Here is a 25,897-nt window from a genome sequence, read left to right on the forward strand (position 1 = left end):
TTACTATTTCCTCTCTTTCTTCCCTCTGTCCAACAGTATTTGTGTGGGTAAGTCCCTCACGCTTATCCCTTACACTGCACTCCAAGCAGTTGTCCTCACTTGTCGAATCACTCACATGAAGGCAATAGACTTTTTTTTCCCCCCACATCTCTTGTCCACCCTGTGTAAGTGTTTGCATGTGTGTGCGTATCTTGGAATATAAAGTCAAAAATGAATCGATGCATACATAAAAACCTTGCATCTGTTGTCTTTTGCCCACAGCCATGAGCACGAGACTCCTTCAGAGGGCCCTGTGCCTGTTGGCCCTCCTCTGCACCGTCTCACGCATCGGCTCTGCCAACAGCCAGCCCGACTCTTCAGCCGCGGAAAAGGGGGTGACCTTCAGCCACGTCTATAAAATTGATGTTCCTGGGAGTTCGACCTGTAAACTGGAGAGCCTGCCGTCCCAGGACCAAGCAGCAGGTTAAAACACGAACAAAAGCAATGAATGGGGACGCTGAATGAAAGCACAGTAGTTACGGTCACGAGTATGAGGAGTAACATTTTACATGCGTTGCCTTATTCACCACCAAATGTTAATTTACACAAGGAGGAAAAGGGATTTAAGTGTTGTAAAGCAATGTTGTATATACATACAAACAGATGTCTGCCTTTTTGTTTGCTTGTTTTAGTTTGAATAGGTTCAACATAGCCTTCAGGTGTTGCTCGATTATTCTCATTCTAGCGGGTAATCAAGGGGTGAGTTTTAGTGCATTTTAACTGGTTATCGACAAGATCTGTCCTCATTCATTTTTTTAGGTGTAGCGAGCGCAACCGCGGTGGATGGAGAGAACGACTTAGTCTTCAAACACAACATCCGGCTGCAGACTCCCAAGTGCGACTGCGAGGAGTCGGAGAGCTTCAAGTCTCTGTTGTACCGAGTCAACGGGCTGGAGGAAGAGGTCAACTATCTGAAGACTCAGTGCACACAGGGATGCTGCGGCAGAGGTGGTGCTGTGGGTAGGTTGTGTCACACCTACGCATACGAGATGATCAGCGTCATACGCAAACTGCCATTGAATAAATAGCCGGGTATTTTATTTTACGAATTATTATATAGAGAACGGTGCTCTCATGAAGGAGGGAAAGGTGGGAAAGTGATAACATCAGCGTTATGACAGTCCCCTAATTAAAACAAGATGGAGAGGTTGAACTCTCAACTCGTTCCTCTAAGGGAGATGTTAACAAACTGTTTAAAATCCATGACAGGGTCAGTGTTATTTGTATGAGCAAGTCATAACACGTATGGAAGCTAGAATGAAGGGAAACTAGTAAGGAAATGGGTTTGATCTCATGGAGGATTTGTGAAATGGATTTCAAGTGGCACTGGTGAAACTGTACGTCTGTGTAATTACTATAAAACCTTACTGGTCCCTGTCAAAAAGGTATCGGTAATACCAGGATAGGCCTGTTGGTGGTGGTTAGTTGTTTTTGTGATGGTTCTAAGCTGTCAAGAAAAAAAGTTTGACATTTTGTATGACTACTGTGGCTGAAAATGGGGAATGTATTTTGAATCGGATTTCCCAGGGTCCGGTAGGGTCCTATGGAGTCTCATCTTGGCCGGTTCTTGTGGAATCTGTCTTTCTATCTATCTATGTAAAACACACACACACACACCCATTGGAAACCTTCTCACTGTTTGTTTGGTCTTTTCACTCTGCTCTCCCCTCGTCCTTCCTCTAGGAGTAGACACAAGCTGTGGTGGTCATGGTACCTACCAACATGACACCTGCAGCTGCCTGTGCAACCCAGGGTGGGAAGGCCCAGATTGTTCTGTGTCCTCCTGCCCTGATGAGTGCAATGACAATGGCCGGTGTGTGGACGGAAGATGTGTGTGCCATCAGGGCTACACCGGGCACGACTGCAGCCAGCTCATGTGTCCAGACAACTGTAACGATAAAGGACACTGTGTGGACGGAAAGTGCGTGTGCTTCCCACACTTTACCGGGGAGGACTGCAGCATCCAGAGGTGTCCCAAAGACTGCGTCGGCAATGGCCGCTGTGTGGATGGCCGGTGCATCTGCGATGAAGGCTTTCACGGGGATGACTGTTCACTTGGTAAGCCATATAGAAAGACGGTAAACCCCGTCACTAATGCGAGTATATTTGTTAGAAAACAAAAGCATATCATTTGTAAAGCCCCAAAACTACTTTTGGTACTAAATAGTTGAATTGTTTTGATCGGGTAACAATAGACAGACAGGTTGACAAATGAGTGGATAAATAAACAAAAAGTCAATTTAGCCAATTCCAGTTACTTGACATTTATTTCGTTATAGCTAAGATAACCAAAAAAACTCTTTCAACAGCCATTTCATTCAGGAAATTTGGCAAAAGTATTCTCTCTTAGTGCATCCACATTACTGTAGACCCAGCCAGCAATTTGTAGCCCTGCTGCCCATTTTTTTTTATTCATTTTTCTTTTCTTTTTTCACCATTTGATGAGTTCCCTGGGGTGCGGTGTGTTTAATTTACGACGTAATACCCATTATATCATTATATCATCTTATATATATATATATATATATATATATATATACACACACACACACATATATACACACACACACATATATATATATACACACACACACAATAATACATACATATATACATACATACATATATATACATATACATGTACATATATATGTGTACATATATATATATATACATATATATACATATATACACTACCGTTCAAAAGTTTGGGATCACCCAAACAATTTTGTGTTTTCCATGAAAAGTCACACTTATTCACCACCATATGTTGTGAAATGAATAGAAAATAGAGTCAAGACATTGACAAGGTTAGAAATAATGATTTGTATTTGAAATAAGATTTTTTTTACATCAAACTTTGCTTTCGTCAAAGAATCCTCCATTTGCAGCAATTACAGCATTGCAGACCTTTGGCATTCTAGCTGTTAATTTGTTGAGGTAATCTGGAGAAATTGCACCCCACGCTTCCAGAAGAAGCTCCCACAAGTTGGATTGGTTGGATGGGCACTTCTTGCGTACCATACGGTCAAGCTGCTCCCACAACAGCTCAATGGGGTTCAGATCTGGTGACTGCGCTGGCCACTCCATTACCGATAGAATACCAGCTGCCTGCTTCTGCTCTAAATAGTTCTTGCACAATTTGGAGGTGTGTTTAGGGTCATTGTCCTGTTGTAGGATGAAATTGGCTCCAATCAAGCGCTGTCCACTGGGTATGGCATGGCGTTGCAAAATGGAGTGATAGCCTTCCTTATTCAGAATCCCTTTTACCCTGTACAAATCTCCCACCTTACCAGCACCAAAGCAACCCCAGACCATCACATTACCTCCACCATGCTTAACAGATGGCGTCAGGCATTCTTCCAGCATCTTTTCATTTGTTCTGCGTCTCACAAACGTTCTTCTTTGTGATCCAAACACCTCAAACTTGGATTCATCCGTCCACAACACTTTTTTCCAGTCTTCCTCTGTCCAATGTCTGTGTTCTTTTGCCCATCTTAATCTTTTTCTTTTATTGGTCAGTCTCAGATATGGCTTTTTCTTTGCCACTCTGCCCTGAAGCCCAGAATCCCGCAGCTGCCTCTTCACTGTAGATGTTGACACTGGTGTTTTGCGGGTACTATTTAATGAAGATGCCAGTTGAGGACCTGTGAGGCGTCTGTTTCTCAAACTAGAGACTCTAATGTACTTATCTTCTTGCTCAGTTGTGCAACGCGGCCTCCCACTTCTTTTTCTACTCTGGTTAGAGCCTGTTTGTGCTGTCCTCTGAAGGGAGTAGTACACACCGGTGTAGGAAATCTTCAATTTCTTAGCAATTTCTCGCATGGAATAGCCTTCATTTTTAAGAACAAGAATAGACTGTCGAGTTTCAGATGAAAGTTCTCTTTTTCTGGCCATTTTGAGCGTTTAATTGACCCCACAAATGTGATGCTCCAGAAACTCAATCTGCTCAAAGGAAGGTCAGTTTTGTAGCTTCTGTAACGAGCTAAACTGTTTTCAGATGTGTGAACATGATTGCACAAGGGTTTTCTAATCATCAATTAGCCTTCTGAGCCAATGAGCAAACACATTGTACCATTAGAACACTGGAGTGATAGTTGCTTGAAATGGGCCTCTATACACCTATGTAGATATTGCACCAAAAACCAGACATTTGCAGCTAGAATAGTCATTTACTACATTAGCAATGTATAGAGTGTATTTCTTTAAAGTTAAGACTAGTTTAAAGTTATCTTCATTGAAAAGTACAGTGCTTTTCCTTCAAAAATATGGACATTTCAATGTGATCCCAAACTTTTGAACGGTAGTGTATATAATTTTTTTTTACTGAGATTAAAAATTGACAATTCGCCACCTTATTTTCAGCCATTAAAAGTACCGCTACTTTCATCACATTAAAACCTCTCCATCCTCCAAGGAGTTTGGGACCCATCAAAAAAAAAAGATATGACCCTAATGATCATTTTAAACTGCCTTCGTATACTGTCTTGATACGTTTTAGTCAAATTTTTAGGGCCTGACTAAAGAACCTTGAAAGACTTATAGCACCCAAAGTTATAACAGTTGTCTAAAAGGCCATAGTGACATACTGCTAAAGAATTCAGAGCATCTCCCCGACAGTTATTTCTGCTAAAGCAGCCTGCAGGACTACGTAGATGAGTGTACTATTCCCAAGGCAACTGTTAGCGAATGCTAGACCGCCTGACAATAATTGGCAACAGACACATAATACTCTTTTGGGGCCCAGAAACCTTATCCCATGTCCACAGTCCACACTAATGCTGATAACATTTGAAAACGTATGTTCTTTTTCTCCGTTTTGGCTTTCCATCCACACCAAGCTGGTATTTTTGATCATGAAGAAAGTATCTTTTCAACAAAAAAAAAATCCTCCAGAGTAGATACATCTGAAAACACTTGTCTTGCATTTCAGTGTGGACAGATAAAACAGAGCTTTTCAAAAACACTGATGTTTGATTGTCGTGTGATTCTGGCTCAGCTGGGTCGCACGGCAAAACTTCTGGCCCATGTGGCCTGCGAGTGCCCAATTGAGGAGCATTTTTCAATTGTTTTGGCGTTCCAGTGTAGACGGCAAGCTTTTTTGATAATAATCTGAAAACACTAGTGTGGACAAAAACCTTAAGACCTGTTTTCAACGTAAAACACATTTTCTCCGCATTATCACCCTTTACAGCACTCCCAGCTACTGCAACTGTTACTTCACCACTTAAATCCAAGTCCATGCTCAAGTCCTGATCCAAGTTCAGGTCCAGATCCAGGTCCAAGAGTGTGGAGTGGGTCACTTACCAAATCATAATAATCTATTATGTGTTCAGTCTATGTTCACCAGTCCAGACCACCTATGCACATAATGTTGTGCAGGGAATTTTCACTTTATTTTAGCATGGAAATCAAAGCGTATCCTCATGTTGATCATACGTGAAACTGCCAGAACAAAAATTAACATTTAGTACCAAAACAAAATTAAGGAAATTGGACTTCAGGGTAAAGTATACACAGTGGGCTGGCCAGCTATATCGAACTCCTGATAGAGGTTCAGGTTCTCTCTGTGCAAGTGGTCCGCAAGGGCAAACGGTACAAAGATGGATTCACGGTAGCGTGTGGAAGAGCGGGTGAACGGATTCCAACAATAGCAGTGGCACCGGGTCAGAGAAAAAAGAGAGGCGCGGAGAGAGAGAGGGAGGGAGGTAAGAAAAAGATACACTGTGTTGATTCTGGGTGTTAGCAATAACAGTGATAATAAGCACCAGGAGAAGTGAAAGAAGACGAGTGGAATAGGCGAGACGTTGTTTGTTTTATGTGGCCAGTCTCCATTTCAACACCTGGTTGACGGATGCCAATCCAGGATCAAGGTGATGATGTTAATGTGAAGCGATGGTCTCAGATGACTTAGCTAATGCAGTTCTCTTTCATACCACTGATGCTACCCATATCAATCTAATGCTGTTTGTATGTGGCTGATAGCAAAGGCAGGATCACGGTGGCTGATAAATCGGTGGTGCTTTTACCGTTGTATTTTTTCAGCCTTAACTCTTGCATCTTTGTCGAATAATAGCAACTCCATGGTCATTATGATAATAATGATAATAATAATGAGCTGCCTAATCAGTTATTAGTTCAGTTCTGTTGAACGAGTGAATTTTGAGAGCCGGATAAACAACAACGCAGATGCTGAAGATGTCAAACCCTTACTGTAAACCCAATGAATCCATTTGAATAGTTTTCTTTTAATAATATGCAAACCCCAAAACATTTTCAGCTCTATCTTTGCATTCCAGCCCCAGCAGGAAATCTGTGTCTAGTCGCTCTGTACTTAGTGTACTTCTTGTGTCTGGGTACAACATGAAATGTGTGCAGTACTCAGGGGTGAACTGCCTGAAGAGATTTTGAAATGCCTCATTTTAGAATTAGCAGTGGAGAGGAGGGAAGGATTTATCAAGTGAAGAACTCAGAGAACATCCCTTTAAAAGTACACATTTCAAACCACATTGCAAACCGTATGTATTTGAAATGGCGGGGGGAAGCGAGCCGGGTTACGTGCTAGGCTAAAGGTTAACCCGTATAGACCAGTGCTACCGGGCCTGTTCCTCGCCACCTCCAGGTCTCACCGACAAGCCCGGATGAGATCAGAGTGAGAGCTATGCTTCGCTGTGTGACGACCTGGCTGAACCACAACGTTCCAGACGCTGCCATCGAGTTTGCCGGCTACTCTGCTCACAGAGCGGACGGACGATGGACACCAAGAAGAGCAGAGGAGGGGCACCGTGTGTCCACGTAAACAACAGCTGGTGCACAGCCGTGGACATGGTGGATAAACATTGCTGGCCAGATTTGTAGCTCCTTATGGTAAGATGCAGACCATCCGTCCTCCCGAGGGGAACTGACGACATCATGGCAGTATACATTCCCCCACAAGCTAAGGCTCAGTTAGCACTGGAAAAGCTACATGATGGCTAGGGGTGCCACGATTCTCCAATTCTACGATTCGATTTGACCCTCAATTTTAAGGTCACGATTCGATTTGATTTTCGATTTAAACTTTTTTTCTAAGCACTGATGGCTATGCCATAGTCGGGACTACCGAGTCTTGATTTGTTTTTCTTCTTTCTGGACTTTCCCCTCTTATTACCCCCAATTGCATCCGGCCGACTACCCCACTCTTCCGAGCCGTCCCGGTTGCTGCTCCACCCCCTCTGCCGATCCGGGGAGGGCTGCAGACGACCACAATGCCTCCTTCAACACACGTGGAGTCGCCAGCTGCTTCTTTTCACCTGACAGTGAGGAGTTTCGCCGGGGGGACGTAGCACGTGGGAGGATCACGCTATTCCCCCCAGTTCCCCCTCCGTCCTGAACAGGTGCCCCAACCAACCAGAGGAGACACTGGTGCAGTGTTCAGGACACACACCCACATCCAGCTCCCCACTCGCAGACACGACCAATCCCCACGGCGATCCCCGTGTTGGTAGGCAACGGGAGTCTTGAATTGTGAAGATCCACAGATCATTGGGTATATGCCCTGACAACTGTCATTTACATTTTCTTTTCTTTAAAAAGAGGCTACATGGTATCAAGTGTGATATAACCACCGCATTTTTTGGGGGGGGATGTACCACACTAAGGCCATATGGTCAAATTTAGATAATTTATTTAAATTACAATAATGGTAACTTATTTCACCAGTCAACATATTTGTCGTGTTGTCTGAGGTGGCGTATGGTACCCGGCATGTAGCATAGCCGAATTATAGTTATTTTTTTGTTTTTGTTTCTTTTGATTTTATGACTAGTCAACGATGCAGTCGTTGTTGACATAACTCAACACGGTTGACTTTAGAGAAGCAGCAGAGTTTTCCAGTTCTGTTCCTTCTCCGTCATCTCTGACAGTTGACACGGTGTCTCGAAAAGTGCAGCCTTTGTTCTGCGGACGCATGCAAGTAGAAAGGGGTGGAGAGGAAAAAAAATACTTGGAGAGTCGCCAATCCCGCGTTTGATTTCAGAGTTCGAAATCAAAAGCCCATTTCAATTGATCTTTGATTTAGAATCGAAGTGGTGACGCCCCTATGGAGGGAATTAACAAACAGCCTATGGCGCACCCAGACTGTGTGATCTTGTAGCAGGGGACATCGGTCACACGGCTCTCAAACTGGTCGTAACCAAATTTCATAGGAATGTGAATTGCCCAAGAAGAGAGCACAATGTTCTGGACCAAGTCTACATGAACACCCCGGGAGCATTTCAAAGTACCCCCCACAGATCTGCAGAACAAAACCAGCTATCAGGACAGTACAAATGTGGCTTGAGGAAGCCCCCCTCAATGCTGCAAGACTGCTTTGATAACACAGACTGGGGATTTGTTTGCAGAAGGAACACACCTTGAGGAATATGCTGGACCAGTCTTAGGATACACAAACTTTTGCACGGAAACTGCTAACACAAAAGACAATAAAGGTTTTTCCTAACCAAAAGCCAAAAGCCGGGGATGGACAGCAATGTGAAAGCATTACTCAAGGAGCCGGACGCAGCTTTCAGGTCGTGCGACCAACAAGCCTACAGTGCAGCATGGAGGAAACTCAAGAGAAGAATCGGGGATGCAAGGCGTAAATACAAACAGTGCCTTGAGGATCAATTTGACAACAACAACCCCCCACAGCATGTGGAATGGTAGTGAGGCACTGACTGACTAAAAAAAAACCCCAACAATCCGCTGCCCAGTGATGACTGTTACAGCCACAAAAAGAAAACATTTGGCTCGACCTTGTGACCAGCGACATATAAAGAGGATGCCATATCCGAGGAGGAAACCTAAAACAAAGGGTTTTTATTTACGAGAAAATGACCGTAAATTAACCAAAACTATGGGAGTTTGGAGGCCTTTCCAAACAGAACAAAAGAATGGAGAAAGTCTGGGCCAAACCACACATTAGGCCGCTGGACCCGGAGTCCCCGCCCCGATCGACTAAAATAGTGTACACATAAACTAACAAACAAAGCCGCGAAAACTAGACTACCAGACTTCCACCCTCGGAGAAATAAACACAAAGGGAAAAAAGTAAGGAGCAAAAGAAACAAGAGCACTAAAACGCTTTGAAAGGCTGCTTTGTTTGGAAACCACTGGATCGGTCCGAAGGCTGCTTCGTCTGAGAGAGAGAGAGAGAAAGACACCTTCTCCGTCAGCCTCCCTCTAATGTGAAGGCATGGCCACTCACTAATCACCTGATCAGGGGCACCTGAGAGGGAGAGAGCGAAAGAAGAGAGGAAAGGGAGAAAAACAGAAGAGGGGGGGGGGGCATAACAACGACGCCAAACTGCCTGGTGTCCTGAACCAGTTCTTTGCCGTTTCGACGCTCAGGAGAGGAGGGTCTGCCCCACTCGTCAACCCACCCGCCGGAGAGTTGACGCTGATCCTACAGCACCACCAGGTGAGGACCGCTCTGAGGAAGGTCTATGCGAGCAAGGCGGCAGGCCCGGGTGGAGTGCTCGGCCAGGTACTGAAGGCATGTGCCGATCAGCTTACAGAGGTGTTCGCTAAAATATTTAACCTCTCGTTACAATAAGCTGCTGTTCCAACACGCCTTTAACCCTCCGCCGTCGTCCCAGTGCCCAAAAACCCATCTGCGAAGTGTCCGACTGACCGTCGCCCAGTGGCGCTAGCGCCCGTAGCCGTGAAGTGCTTTGAGAAACTCGTGCGTTCAAACATCAGAACCATCATCCCACCTGAGAAAGACCCTGCATCATGTGGCGAAGGTGGCTCAGCGCGTTGTCGGGTCGGAGCTCCCAAAACTGGACACCCTCTATGCCAGTTGACTGAGGAAGAAAGCGAGCAGCATCATCCAGGGACACCACACACCCCGGCCACTCCCTGTTTGAACCGCTGCTGTCCGGCAAATGGTCCAAGACAATAAGATCCTGCGCCAGTAGACGGAGGAACAGCTTCTTCCCCCAGAGCTGTGGCCTCCATCACACCCGCTTTCTGCCCAACCGCAGTACAGATTATGGGAACTGTGAGCGCACACACACACACACACACACATCTCCACTCCTAGAGATTGCTGCCACAGACACAATTTATAACCTCTGTAGCATCATCAGGGACACCACACACCCTGGCCACTCCCTGTTTGAACCGCTGCTGTCCGGCAAATGGTCCAAGACAATAAGATCCTGCACCAGAAGGAACAGCTTGTTTCCCAGAGGCCTCCATCACACCCCTTTGTGCCCAACCGCAGGACAGATTACAGGAACTATGAGCACATGCACGCACACACACACACACGCACACACACACACACACACATCTCCACCCCTAGACATTGCTGCCACAGACACAATTTACAACCTCTAACTTTGTAAATGTGTAAATTTGATTTAACGAGTGCCTCCCGTTTTTTAAAAGTTGCACTTGTGCAAGTGTCACTTTTTTTTTTTTTTTTTTTTGGCGTTTAAATTTAAGCCGCTATTACTGCTGTTTTCTGGTACCGCTTGCATTTATTTGGTTTCTTTTTTAACTCCATCGGGAGAAGCCTTACAAAATGTCGTCGTACCCGAGTATAATGACAATGAAAGGTCATTCGTTTCCGATGTGGTTATTTTTCATTGAAAAAAAAAACAAAATAGGGGGAGGTGTGTTGATATCGAGGACCTTGGCTGAAGATCAACGAGATACCGGGGAATCCCGGGCTCTCGGTTCATTGAACATTCACACCCATTTTTCCATCCATCCATCCATCCATCATCCAGACGGCTTATCCTGCTCTCAGGGCCGCGGGGATGCTGGAGCCTATCCCAGCAGTCATTGGGCGGCAGGCGGGGAGACACCCTGGAAAGGCCGCCGGGCCATCACAGGACCACACACCCATTTTTATCAAGTCCAAATATAATTCTGATACAACCGCATTTTCCTCTCTTCGTAACCTGCTTCTATCATTTTTAATCATAGAAGAAATGAATTTCCGCTGGCTTGGGGTTTTTTTTTTTCTTCGTCATCTTTATATATATATGTTAATTAATTCATCCCGATGTCTGGAAATATGAAGGCAGGCCGCGGATTGTTGCTGGCGGTGTCAACAGCAGCAGGGCTGCATTAACTGGTGATGGATGGATCGGCTCTCTCTAATGTCGGGGAGGACATCGAGTTTGAAGACGATGCCCCGTGCAACGGTGTTCATCTGAAAGTGGTCATAGCACTCAATTCATTTTACCCCGCTCAACAAATCTACCATATCTTATTAGTTTCCTTTTTTTTTCCCCCCCCTGTTTGTTTAGTAGCACGTCTCAGTCTTATAAATTCACCGTTATGTACAGTACCGTACCCTTTTTTATGCTTTTTTCTTCCTTTTTTTTTTTCGTACCATATCCACAGAAAATACCTCTGACCCGTGGAAAGTCTCGCTCCTCCGACACTGCTGACTTGCTGTCTCATGTCTCTTGGCTCCTGTTTTGTTATTGCACTCCCCGCGAGTTATATACCTTCCGAATGAGCCCCCTACCATATTTTTTCCATGGTCTTGATTGAAGGACTCTGGCCTTGTGTCATGCCGTAACCACAGAGAAGCAATATCTTCTCTCAATCTTTTTCCACCTCAGGTTTTAGAAGAAAGAAACAAAGAAAAAAAAAAAACGAGACCCTCAAAGTTCGCTCTAATGCTTTTCTTAGACCAGGTCCATGACTTCGCTCACATGGCGCGAGAGGGAGGGATATAAAGAACGGACCAGTGGGAAAATTGGCTAAAGATGAAAAAACAACACACTCCTTTTACAACATATATCTCACTGTTCCCGCTACTTGGCTGTAACATAAGAATTTTGAGTACGTCTATTGGGACGTGCATCAGGCAAGCTAACGTTTAACTGAATTTGTGTGTGTGTGTGTGTGTGTGTGTGTGTGTGTGTGTGTGTGTGTGTGTGTGTGTGTGTGTGTGTGTGTGTACACACATGTCCGTGACCAAAATTCCTAAAATCAGATTATACAACCTCTGCCAAACCTCTCTCTTTCTCTCTCTCTCTCTCTCTCTCTCTCTCTCTAAATCAGTCCTAAGCCCTAAGGGTTTGCACTTGGTCCAGGTGACTGACGTTTCTCTCCTGGTGCAATGGGAGTCGGTACCTGGAGCAGAATACTACATCCTGACCCATCAACCCAAGGGTGACGACAGCGCCCTGGAGGAGGTACGGGTTTTTAAAATAATTTCAGTTTCCTAGTCAACACAACCCAGCTAAACGTAGAAGTGGCTCGGTACAAGATTATCTACACTATAAGACCACGGTCTTGTTTTTGGTAGTCAAACACCAAACATTTGGACTTAAGCAAAAGTTTGGAGCCGATTTCAAGCGCGGGGCTATCTTTATAAAGGGCTTTACTGTATAAGTCGATTACGTCTTTAATCCTACAGAACATGTCTTACTCTTCTGCATCCTCGATCTAGGTGAGGGTGCCCAACACAGAGAACTTCCACCTGATCACGGGGCTCATCCCAGGGGTCACCTACATTGTCAAAGTGTACGCTGTCATCAGAGGGATCCAAACAGATGCAGACAGAATAGAGGCTACCACAGGTGAGCACACACAGCTTTCATAAGCCTCTTTGTGGGGCCCCCCCCTCCCCCCAAAAAAATCTTGTGATGCTATGAAATGTTCGTAGCATGCATATTATGATACTCATACCGCTCAATACCACATTTTTCAGTTTAACAGTATCAACCTAACCTTGAGCGAATTCAGGGGGCAGCCAGGAATCCGCCGCAGCCGGGAATTGAACCCGGATAGCCCGGACCACGGGTGACTGCGCTAACCAGTCAACTAAAGGGTCTGACCCGTTAGCCAAGGCCTAGCGAGTCTAGGCATCCGTGGTTGTGACACTACCCCCCCTCCTTCGGGAAGTGCATCCCCACGCTTCAGCATATCAGCCTCGCGGTCTCACCATCCCACTTCTGACACCGGTGTAGCAAATTCGGCGGGCAGCTAGGAATCCGCCTCAGTCGGGAATCGAACCCGGGTAGCCCGGACCGCGGGTGACTTCGCTAACCAGTCAACTAAAGGGTCCGACCCGTTAGCCGAGGGCTAGCGAGGCTAGGCTTCCGTGGTTGTTACACAGGTCTTATATCATTTTGGTTAAATTAACAAAACAAAGAATGCAACTGAATGGAGTTCAATAAATCATTAACCGTGTATGTAGACAAAACAATGCTCAGGCCTACTCTTAAATGTGATAATAATTAATCAGAAAGCTGAAATGTCAAACGAGCTGCACTGACTGGAGCTGTCTGCACATGCACAGCCGCACTGTAGACAAAAAAAAATTTTTTTTTTTAAATATGCAAGAACAGCCTTGTAGCTTTACATGACATTAGCAGACATGCCGGGTCAAGTTCTTATTTTATTTTATTTTGGGTTAATTAGACATTTTAGTAGGATAACAGTTGAAATACAATTTTTTAACTTGGATAAAAAAGCTTTTGCCATGTGAATCACAATTTTATGTTACGTTTCACGCTATGTTCATGATAGTATTATTCCGTACCATCGAACCGGTGTAACATCCCAGCCCATCGCCACTTTTTGCATTACTCATTGCCGATGAGCAAAGTAAAAAAGTAAGGTATGAATTTAAATGTTTCTGTTTTATGATATGTCTGTTTTTATGGTTTTAACTACAAACAATGATGCAGATTAGGTCACATGGTCTTACAGTAAGAGAGACAGATGTGACCAATGCAAGGTTAATACGAGTACGGAAAGATAAAGCCTGGAGCACCTGAAGTGAGACTCTCTGGAGTTTAAATGGTCACATTTGGGATTAAATTTGACATGATTGTGTAAAAACACAAGTTTTGAAATGGGAAGCAAGTTGAGACAGGTGCCGGTTTAAAATGCAGGAATTTGCAGATTAAGCAACCACATTTTCGGGGCGAGGTGAGGACCAGATGTGAGGATTGGCCGAGGTGACCTGTGGAGCCAGTGATGTGAAAATTGCTGGACAAAGGGTCACTGTGAAATGTGATGTCTTGGCATCGTGGATTATCTAATCACTCAAAAGCAAACTGCAGACTTAACAAGGTGTAGCATTGTATGGACACAACAGCAAATTTGACATTATCGTGGAGTGACATTAATTACAGAATGACTTAATGAGCTGTATTCTACCAACGTGCTAGCCTAGGACCAGTGTTAATAAAGCCAGAATGGGACCGTGCAACATTTTCCTCCGTGACTGAATGATGATTGATGGAATAGTATGGGGGCGGCACGGTGGCGCAGTGGTTAGCGCGGTCGCCTCACAGCAAGAAGGTCCTGGGTTCGAACCCCGGGGTTGTCCAACCTTGGGGGTCATCCCAGGTCATCCTATGTGTGGAGTTTGCATGTTCTCCCCGTGTCTGCGTGGGTTTCCTCTCACACTCCAAAGACATGTAGGTCAGGTGAATTGGTCATACTAAAAAAACTGTCCTTAGGTGTGAATGTGTTGGCCCTGTGATGGCCTGGCGGCCTGTCCAGGGTGTCTCCCCACCTGCCACCAAATGACTGCTGGGATAGGCTCCAGCATCCCGTGACCCCGATTGGGATAAGCAGCTTGGATAATGGATGGAATAGTATGGGCTGGGCAGTAAAGAGGGTCTGTCAAGGTAGCTGAAAGGTAACTGAAACCTAGGTGCTCTTTGAGGTCATTCATAAAAATTACTTCTAACGGTGTCGCAAAAATATTTAAAATCAAATAATTATGTGATTGGATTATGAGGTCAGTTTTATTCATGCACAAATACTTTCTAATGAGCTGTGATCCACGTGGCACAAGTCTTCTGTACATTTAAATCTGCATGTAGCATTTCCCATTGCGTTAACTCCCAGCCCATAAACGCTGACACCCGTTATTACTAAGTGTTTCATTAAGCACTGGTTCGTTTATCATTAGAGTTAAAGCTAATTATTAGTCAGCTTGATTACAAGGAAATGACTGTAAGGATGCATTTAATGAAAGTCAGACGCACTCACAGATGTGGCAAGATAAAGTGACACAGAGGAAAGACTGACTGCCAGATGGAAAACATGCTTGAAAGAGAAAGAGAGAGAGACAGAGTGAGAGAGCGAGAGACAGAAAGAGAGACGGAGAGACAGAAAGAGACAGGGAAAGAGAAAGAGAGAGAGACAGAAAGAGAGACGGAGAGAGAAAAAGAGAGACGGAGAGACAGAAAGAGAAACAGGGAAAGAGAAAGAGAGAGAGACAGACTGAGTGAGAGACAGAAAGAGAGACGGAGAGAGAAAAGGAGAGACGGAGAGACAGAAAGAGAAACAGGGAAAGAGAAAGAGAGAGAGACAGACTGAGTGAGAGACAGAAAGAGAGACGGAGAGAGAAAAAGAGAGACGGAGAGAGTGAGAGACAGAAAGAGAAACGGAGAGAGAGAGAGAGAGAGAGAGACAGACAGAGAAAGAGAAACTGCCAGATGGAAAACATGCTTGAAAGAAAAAGAGGGAGAGACAGACTGAGAGAGTGAGAGACAGAAAGGGAGACGGAGAGAGAAAAGGAGAGACGGAGAGAGTGAGAGACAGAAAGAGAAACAGGGAAAGAGAAAAAGAAAGAGAGAGAGACAGGCTGAGAGAATGAGAGACAGAAAGAGAAAAAGAGAGACGGAGAGAGTGAGAGACAGAAAGAGAAATGGAGAGAGAGAGAGAGAGACACACACACAGAAAGAGAAATGGAGAGAGAGAGACAGAGAGAGACAGACAGAGAAAGAGAAACTGCCAGATGGAAAACATGCTTGAGAAGAGAGTGAGAGACAGAGAGAGAGAAACAGGGAGAGAGAAAAAGACCAAGAGAGTAAGAGACAGAGAGAGAAGCAGGGAGAGAAACAGAAACAGGGACAGGGAGAGAGACAGAGAGTGAGAGACAGAAAGAGAAACGGAGAGCGTAAAAGAGCAAGAGAGTGAGAGAGAGAAATGGAGAGAGAGAGAGAGAGAAAGGGAGAGAGAGAGAGAGAGAGAGAGAGAGAGAGAGAGAGAGAGAGAGAAATGGAGAGAGAAATGGAGAGAGAGAGAGAGAGAGAGAGAGAGAGTGAGAGAGAGAGAGAGAGAGAGAGAGAGAGAGAGAGAGGGATCGGTGTGGTTTGCCTGAAACCCTTCAGAGAACACGGTATTTGTCAGCGGGCATGAGAAGACACACACCATCCTCTGAAATCTGGTTGTGTGACAAGCACGCATTATGAGACAGACATTTGTCTGGTCACATGGTCGACTTCAGAAGGGGCTTTACATGAAAGGTTCTCTTTCCACCCCTGAGAGCAACACAGTCGACAGTGAGGAAGTGCTCAGTCTTCATTTTGTGCATTCTTTCACTTTGTCTTTGCCTGGAATGGATTGCTTCAATTGCATCCACTGGAACACATGGGAGCAACTGTAAATAACCTTATTTTCGTTTCTGCTTTGACCCCCGACCTCTACATCTGCGAACAATGCACTTCTCTCCGCAGCAGTTGACAGGGAACTATGTCTTTGAAATAGGAAATTGAACATATCGTTGTCAAGCTGCAGTAAACGAAACCGTTTTAACAAATTTACGGCCCAAAAACCAGTTTTGACCTGCTTCATGACCTCGACTCGGTTGCTTCCAAAAAAAGTTAATCGGGTAATCCGGGGACCTTCATGTCAGTTGTTGCAGCTGTTTTTTCTGTAAAGCTGATGAAAGAGAAACAGACAGACAAACAAACTGCACCAAAAACAACAACAAAAAAAACAAAACACCCCCTCAGGTCAGGGTTATAAGGGCATTTCTTGTCCGGTCAGAGTGCAAGGTGAGCACCCGCAGAGCTACAGGAATTTACCGGTTTTGCAATGAGAATACTTCAACAGCAAGATTGCATTGCTGTCATGCGTTCTTAATTAAACCAATGTCTTCTAGTTTAAAAGCCGTGTCCCCACACACGACGCCGGTAGCTTTTAATCCGGTCTTCTGCAGATCCAAAGTACTGCTGCTGGTTTTTCTATTTTTGCAGGTGTGCTTACCTGTTGTGCTAGATCTAAAAACTCACGGCACTTCTCAATACCAAGTACCCCCAAGTATGAATTCCCATTCTTGAAGTGCACTGAATTTTCTGTGGACGGGTGGGCGTACTTGCCGGTATTACACAAAACTCTGGACTAGCGAGGCTTCCCTTGCCCTGAAAAGTCAGAGCAAATTGCACGGTGGCACAGCGTTTAGCGCTGTTGCCTCACATCAAGAAGGTCATGGGTTCGAACCCTGGGGTCATCTAACCTTGGGGGGTCGTCCTCTGTGTGGAGTTCGCATGTTCTCCCCGTGTCTGTGGTGGGTTTTCTCCGGGTGCTCCGCTTTCCCCCCACCATCAAAAAGACACGCATGTTAGGATTAATACTCCTGTCTGTCCCCCTGACCGAGACATGGCAAGACGAACTGGAGTCGGTCCCCGGCCGCCGCCCACTGCTCCTGGCTACACAGCTAGGATGGGTTAAATGCAGAGAGAGAATTTCCCTACGGGGATCAATAAAGTATATCAAAATAAAAAAATTGGCATTATTTTCCAAAAAGGGAAAACATTTGAAATCTGCATTGTTGATTCCTCGCCACAAATGTTCTCGCCGATGAATATGGCGACAAAATAACAGTTATGGTACGGAAATTATGATAAAAGTGTTGGGCTTCGCTTTCCTCTGCCACGACTGTTAACATGGAAATAAATGCCGGGGTCTTTGTGTATCGCCAGTCTGCCGAGTCACTAACCGACGCGTCCTCAGTTAAGTGAGAACACATGCAGGCTTTTGAAGCTTTCTTGGCTAAATTTGAACTTGTCTTTTTGGACAGTACTTGGGGCTGTGACAGATGATGTTTCACAAGTTCACAGGGACATACTACTGAGAAGGACACTTATTGAGGAAGGACCTCACCTTTTAGATGGCTGGATTATCTGAAACAAGTGAACATGCTTAGAAACATACTTGGAATAGAGAACTAGCAGTATTTTTGTTGGGCGCTGTCACCTCACAGCAAGAAGGTCCTGGGTTCGAACCCCCCGGGGGTCATCCCAGGTTGTCCTCTGTGTGGAGTTTGCATGTTCTCCCCGTGTCTGTGGTGGGTTTTCTCCTCGCCGTCAGAAAAGACATGCAGGTTAGGGTCAGTACTCCTGCCTGTGCCCCTGACCGAGGCATGGGAGGAAGAACTGGAGTTGGTGCACGGCGGCTGCCCACTGCTCCCAGCTACACAGCTAGGACGGGTTAAATGCAGAGTGTAACTTTTCTACGGGGATCAATAAAGTATCTCAAAATCCAAAAAAAAAATTGTTTTGGGGGGGGGGTCCTCAAGGACCTCTTTGAAAACCACTGCACCGGGCCACCCTGCTACCCATTCTGTTTATTTGAGTTGCTTATGTTCTGTTATTTCATTTTTTTTGGTTCCCAGATGTGTCTGCTATCGAACACATTAAAGTCGTTGGCCAAACCGAAGACTCTATTCAAGTGGCCTGGAAGAATCCAGCAGCTGAGGTAGACCATTTCAGGCTCAAACACATTGACCCGGCAGGACAAGAGGAGGAGCAGAGTGTGCAAAGGAGCCAGGAGGCCCGCACCAGGTACACTATAGTGGGTAAGTACTGCAACAGACAGCGTGTGTGGAGAAGCAAACCAGCTGTCCTGTCGCTGTGGTTTTATTGATGCTTATATGAAGTACAAGTCGACAGACAGGAGGTTGCATTCCAAATGAAGAGTCACACTGCCCGAAACAGGAAATGTTATGAGTTACAGCAGGAAACCGGTGAACGTGTTGTGACCGTTTATCTTATCCGTCACCGGGTGAGCTTTGGGCATTACCGCGTGGGCCCTATCTCCTTTCGCTAACTGAAGAGCAACACCATTAGCTGCATACAGGTGGTAGGGTTTGTCCGTGCTCTCGAACATTAAACAAAATACGCGGTTGATTCTTAAACAAGTAAATGCCGGAGGAGCTAACGCGCCAGTCGCTGAAGGTGAGCCTGAAGTAGTATGCTCCCGTCACGGGGGCTGGGAAGACACCTGCAGAGATGGAAAAGGAGGGTAGGGAAGTGGATCCATTATGCAATACTGCACATTCAAACTACTGACACTCCATTCGCAAGGATAGTCGCCCCTGCTTCAAAGCTGCTATTGAATGACAGTACCTGTCTTCTCGGTGTGGGCGTAGCTGAAGTTGGTCAGGGCGTTGCCGTAGACCCCATCCTGATCCATGTTGTTGGAGTTCATGTAGCGTCCAAGAGCATCCGTGAAAACAACCTCTAATCAATCAGTCTTGTAAGTTATTAAAAGAAACAGCTTTGGGCGTCCGGGTAGCGTAGCGGTCTATTCTGTTGCCTACCAACACGGGGATCGCCGGTTCAAATCCCCACGTTGCCTCCGGCTTGGTCGGGCGTCCCTACAGACACAGTTGGCCGTGTCTGCGGGTGGGAAGCCGGATGTGGGTATGTGTCCTGGTCGCTGCATTAGCGCCTCCTCTGGTCGGTCGGGGTGCCTGTTCAGGGGGGAATAGCGTGATCCTCCCACGCGCTATTTCCCCCTGGTGAAACTCCTCACTGTCAGGTGAAAAGAAGCGGCTGGCGACTCCACATGTATCGGAGGAGGAAGCGTGTGGTAGTCTGCAGCCCCCTCCGGATAGGTAGAGTGGGTGGAGCAGCGATGGCTGGGTACAACTGGGGAGAAAAGGGGGGAGGAGGGGGATAAAAAAAAAGAAAAGAAACAGCTTTGTGGTTAAAGTGGTGGACGATATAATTTGTATGGTTCATTAATCATTAATAACTAATATTTAATTAGGTACGGTAACCACACAAAATTGTGTATGTTTAAAAGATACCATATCTGGTGAGGCATGAAAAACCATATAAAATGCAGCATGCAATACATATTTATTGGGCGGCACAGTGGCCCAGTGGTTAGCGCTATCCCCAGGCCATCCCGGGTCCTTTCTGTGTGGAGTTTGCATGTTCTCCCCGTGTCTGCGTGGGTTTCCTCCGGGCGCTCAGGTTTCCTCCCACCATCAAAAAGACATGCATGTTAGGGTTAATACTCCTGTCTGTGCCCCTGAGCAAGGCAATGGGAAGAAGACCTGGAGTTGGTCCCCGGGCGCTGCAGCTGCCCACTGCTCCTATACAGTAGGATGGGTTAAGTGCAGAGAACACATTTCATTGTAATCTGTACAATGGCAACATGAAGTGGCTTTCATTTCATTTTCATGTCATATTTATTTATTTATTTGCATCCATTGTTGCCTTCGGGCTTCATTTGCGCTCTCAGTTCCTCCACTGTATCACTTAGTCTCTGCACATCTGTACAAAGATGTGCATGGCTGCCCTCTGTCAGGGACCCGGCAAACCCAGCACAGCTACAGCGCCTGTCATACCGAATAATGTGTCAGTGTGTAGTAGATAAACTGCAGAGCTCTCCGAAGTGGGGACTCCACCTGGCTCAGTTACCTAATTATGGACCCTTAGTTACCAATGTGGACTGTTTAGTTTTACATGTGTAGAACTGCGTACGTGATTGACTTCCACCTGAGTCCATCGACAGATGTTAGCTGATGATGTGGAAGGGCCTCACACATATTGGTTTATCAGATATCCAACTGCACTAAATTACTCGTATTTTACTGAGCAAACTTTTCCCAAATGGTAAGGCAGAAATGGCTCAGTTTATATGAAATGATCTAATATGGGGTATTACTCATATTGAACTAATCCATCCATCCAACCATCCATTATCCAAACCGCTTATCCTACTCAGGGTTGCGGGGATGCTGGATGCTAATATTCAATATAACCTCGTTTTCAATTATTGCTCAATGATTACTCACTTCAATTATTACTAAATTCAATTATTTTTATGTTCAAATTGGCTCATGTTCAATGTTACAGTTTAAAATGACCTGTTCTGTTAAATGCTTGATATGAGTTTTCTATAATCAAACTAATTATATCATATATGAGATGTTTTCCTAGCAATATCCACCACAGTATCTATTGCTGGAAGTTTAATAAGTTACTTGCATATGATCAAAATATGATCAAATCAAAATGCACACACACACACACATTGCTGAAAGAAATCATCTCATTTCCTCTCATCGTTTCAGCTCATCTCCTGTATAGCATCATGAATATGAACATATTCCTTCTTTAACCTTAAGTCTAATCTTGTTTATTTTGATAAAACCCACATTTTCACAGCAGTGTTCATGTTCAGACTGCCGTAATGGAACATACACCGTCGTTGTCATTGCACACGTTAGACCTCAGTAAACGGTTGGTTCATCGGTCTCTTTGCAGGCCTAAATCCGGGAACAGAGTACCTGATCGCAGTTCAGGCCATCAGGGGTACCAGTGAAGGACCATCCTCCTCCGTCACTGGGATCACAGGTCAGTGAATGCTCCACGCTATTCAGGATCTTTGTGAAACTAGTGTGACAACGTCGCACTTCACACGCCAACTTCGCCGAGTTATCAAACAGGTACACATACTAACTGACACATATCACATGCTACACTTACAGGGGTCATGCCGGTATCTTTCAGCTCCATATACACTGAATATGCCTTGAATGTGCTACGCACTCAAGTCCTGAGTCAGTTCAAAGGCGGTCCCCGACTAAGCTCAGATCAAAATCAGACCCTTGAGGAAATGAAACACATGAAATTTGCACCCGAGATGCTCCGCGTTCTGATTTATCTCAACTCGGACCAGACAAGCAACAACCGCCCCTCGCTTGTGGCAAACCATCTACAATTTCAAAGCGGTCACGACTTAATAGAAAAGACACATAATCTGTCAGTCATAATATAGACGTGCCATATGAGACCACTTAGTTTTACTTTTTACTTATAGCCAAAGGTAATTGCATAATGAATATGTCCAGCAAGAGGTATCATTATAGGTCAATGATGGCGGGCCAGACTTTATGGTTTAATAATCTAGACAAGTCATAATTGCCGTGGAGAACATGGTCATTGAGAGGAAATGTGATACCCATTGTGGAACCACGCGGTGATTCTCCACGGTGATTTAGGTAAGTACAGTCCATCTGGCCCCATCGGGGCATATTGGCTTAGCACGGAGTCGTCCTTATTTATTCTTACTTCATGTTGGGCCGATCTTAAAGAACGTGAGCAGGAATTCATTAAAGTTTCCCTTTCACAGCTGGTCTGGATAATAGATAAGACATAAACATTCATTGTTGGACTGACTGCTACAAATGGCCCATAATGGCACGGCAGGTCGTCGGTTACTTCCATTACTGTTGTGGTTGTGTTGTTTTCTGTCTCTCTGTCTGTCTCCCCTTTTTCCCCTTCCTTTCCTCCCTTCCTGATCCTTATCCCACGACCGTGCTGAGTCAGTTAAAAAGCTGTCTGAGTGTCTGGTTCTTTGTTTTCACATGCCCCAAGGCAGCAGAGTTAATGGTTTTTATTCAGGGGTGTTAGCGAGAGATTCTCAACCCTCGTCCGTCTCTTCAGGTCTTTCTCACCTAGAGAGGAGACACATGGCGGAGAAAAGCACAGCAGTGGATGATGGGATGATGATGATGATGGTGGTGTGTGTGTGCTGTGTGTGTGGGCGTCAGTGGGGGACTACATTAATCTACACCAGACAGACAGCGGCTTGTCTCCAGTCCAGTAGTGTCAATCCTTCATCTGAGGTGGTCAGTAAAAGACATAAAGGATGAATCACGAGGAGACTCCTCTCATTTATCAGGGCTATGGAAAGATGAGTTGGTGCTGGCTTAGCGGTCGATTATTACTTCCGGGAGCATGCTATATTTATTTACTTCTGTAAAATGGTGGGATATTTGGGTTGAGTTACTATTTGTGTGGGCGTCCGGGTGGCGTGGTGGCGGTCTATTCTGCAGCCTACCAACATGGGGGATCAGCGGTTCTAATTCCCATGTCACCTCCGGCTTGGTTGGGCGTCCCAATTGGCCGTGTCTGCGGGTGGGAAGCCGGATGTTGGTCGCTGCACTAGCGCCTCCTCTGGTCTGTCGGGGCACCTGTTCGGGGGAGGGGGACTGGGGGGAATGGCGTGATTCTCCCACGCGCTACGTCCCCCTGGCGAAACTCCTCACTGTCAGGGGAAAAGAAGCGGCTGGCGACTCCACATGTGTCGGAGGAGGAGGCAGAGGGGGGTGGAGCAGTGACCGGGACGGCTCAGAAAAGTGGGGTAATTGGACGGATAAAATTGGGGCGAAACAGCAGGAAAATTTCAAAAAAAAGAAAAAGAATTACTATTTGTGTGTGTGTGTGTGTGTGAACAGTTATAGTCGCTCTATTTAACGTTCTCTCCCACTGGTGAAATTGTGTCGGTTTTGCAGTCAGTCACACATGTATGTGTGTGTGTGGCTGTGTGCAACCACGATTTTGCAAAAACAAGATGATTCACAGCGGCACTGTAAAGGCCTTATAGTATCTATGTGCACATCAAATCTGATAAATTGCCGCATGTCACATGTGCTTTCATAGTCAATGGCCTGTCTAAATTCTGCAAGTTCCATAAACACAGCATACCGCCGCTACTGCCGCTGCCAATCCAGATTCAATAAAGTTTACACTGAGGCCTGTCTAACAGAAAGCAGATGGACTCGGCTGAGGTGGGAGGCTGAATGTTGATCTTTATGTTATCAGCTCCCCTGGACATGGGGGATCCTGTGGCGTTTTGGACTGACAGCTCTCACTGGAAGTACACTGTCTACGGAGGGCCTTCAGCGCCGTGTTTTTTTCTGCTTTATTAGTTTAGAGTGGAAAGTGTTGGGAAAAGATGTGAGACGCGATAAGTCAGTGTCACATTCCTGCTAAAAGTGGCTGAATTCATTGCATGAGCTATAACCCACTAAATCACTAAGCCACCCACTGCAGCCACTGGTTTCCCCACCGGTGCGCCGGTAAGGCAGCGAGAGCTGCCTCATTGCCTACAAAAGCACGTGTGTGTATTTGTGCGCGGGACCAGCTGTGGCCAGATGTTTCTTTTTTCTTTAACAAGATGTGAATTGAATCTATTTATCTATAACCTAGAATAAGAGTTACTATACAGTTGTCATCGTTTTCCGTGGATTTAATTCGTTTGAGACGTGATTTAAGCGAAAGTGATGCTACAAAAAATAGTCTATTAGCATCCATCCATCCGTTATCCAAGCCGCTCATCCCGGTCGAGGTCGCAGGATGCTGGAGCCCTTCCCAGCAGTCGTTGAGCAGCAGCCGGGGAGACACCCTGGACAAGCCGCCAGTCTATCACAGGGCCAATCATAGTAGTAGTAGTACTAATAATAATAATAGACCATTATCAGTTGGAGCTTTTTGACCAGTAAGGATCAGTAAGAAGGATGCTAGCTGGGAATCACACACTAGAATACCATGTCACGACGGCCACCACTGCCGGCTTTCCATCCATGTATTTTTACACAAATTATGACGCATCAGAAAGACTTTATTGCGGGGCGCCCGGTAGTGTAGCGGTCTATTCCGTTGCCTACCAACACGGGGATCGCTGGTTCGAATCCCCGTGTTGCCTCCGGCTCGGCCGGGCATCCCTACAGACACAATTGGCCATGTCTGCGGTTGGGAGGCCGGATTTTGGCGTGCGTCCTTGGTTGCTGCACTAGCGCCTCCTCTGGTCGCTCAGGGCACCTGTTTGGGGAGGGGGAATAGCGTGATCCACCCACGCGCTACATCCCCCTGGTGAAACTCCTCACTGTCAGGGGAAAAGAAGCGGCTGGCGGCTCCACATGTACCAGAGGAGGCATGTGGTAGTCGGCAGAGGGGGTGGAGCAACGACCGACTGCTGGGAAGAGTGGGGTAATTGGCCGGATACAATTGGGGAGAGAAAAGGGGAGGGAAAAATCCCCCCCCCCCAATATATAATAAGTATAATAAATTGCCAAATACACTACCCAATACTCTCCTCGAGTCAGTTGCCTCCACCCACCCTTTTTGGTGACACCTCGAGAAGTGGCTTGAAATTCCCTTTACAGTCGGCTGGAAACGCGGCGACTGCGCTCACGAGAAAAGTGACACCCCCGTTGACACGCGTCTCCCACCGGGGGGCCCCCCCCCCTTTTCCCAGACTTGTGGCTGCCGCGGCGCAGCGGGGAAATGAGGGCGTAAACGATGAGAAACGGCCCGATACCGAGGAACTTGTGGTCGGCGCTGTGCTGAGTGTGCCGCCCGTGATGGGTGAGCTGTTTCCCACACCGCCGAAGCCACAACCCATGTTTTGTGCTCGGGCCGGCGCCGTCGCCCCGGTAGCTTGCGAAGGCGAAACGTCTGCCGTCGTTCGTGTCCGTCACACAAGCCCACCGACGAGGCGGAGCCAAGTCCGTTAACCTAACTACACCTGATGTTGCTTGCTGGTTGTCCATGGTGCCCGATGATGACCATCTTCTTCTATTTGTGGGTCCTTTGAGGACTCAGATAGCAGAAGATCCCTGCGCAGAGATGGTTTTTAAAGTGGCATGGGGGGTGGGCGCTTCTCCCAACGCCACATGACTTGATTGTAGAGGAGATGGTTCCGATGGCAAGGGGGATCCCTAGACGACCGGCACCTCCACACAACTGCAGGGGGCTGCCGGAAATCCAGTTTTTCGGAAACCGCCTCGAAGCGTGCCGCCACAGCTTGCTTTTCTGTTGGGGTAAGCTCCCTTAGCCTTATGTCTTCCAGACTCACCCACAAGGCAGCGGGGCAGTGGTTGATAGGTGCCAGGGCGTGTCCACCAGGGTGGGCCTGCACACCATATCTCTGGGGCCCACTGCTGCTCCGAGATCCCCTGCCCAGTTAGCCTGGGGCCGCAAGACCCCAGTTACCACGTGTGGCCACGGGGAGGCCTGGCAGGAGTCTTGGTGAAGGA

At 46.2% G+C, this 25,897-nt stretch overlaps 1 protein-coding gene across 1 annotated transcript in view; it reads left to right on the forward strand.

Moving 5' to 3' along the window:
• Window positions 1-263: 263 nt before the first annotated feature.
• The window catches only part of tnn (tenascin N), a 53,825-nt gene continuing 28,191 nt past the window's right edge, over window positions 264-25,897 (forward strand). Inside the window, exons 1-7 of the mRNA XM_056293294.1 lie at window positions 264-462; window positions 799-999; window positions 1,723-2,097; window positions 12,088-12,221; window positions 12,479-12,608; window positions 18,452-18,634; window positions 21,339-21,428. Coding sequence (XP_056149269.1) covers window positions 264-462; window positions 799-999; window positions 1,723-2,097; window positions 12,088-12,221; window positions 12,479-12,608; window positions 18,452-18,634; window positions 21,339-21,428 — 1,312 coding nt within the window. The remainder of the gene's footprint in view (window positions 463-798; window positions 1,000-1,722; window positions 2,098-12,087; window positions 12,222-12,478; window positions 12,609-18,451; window positions 18,635-21,338; window positions 21,429-25,897) is intronic.

Source organism: Lampris incognitus, chromosome 14 (assembly GCF_029633865.1).
Source record: "Lampris incognitus isolate fLamInc1 chromosome 14, fLamInc1.hap2, whole genome shotgun sequence".
Taxonomy (NCBI): Eukaryota; Metazoa; Chordata; class Actinopteri; order Lampriformes; family Lampridae; genus Lampris; species Lampris incognitus.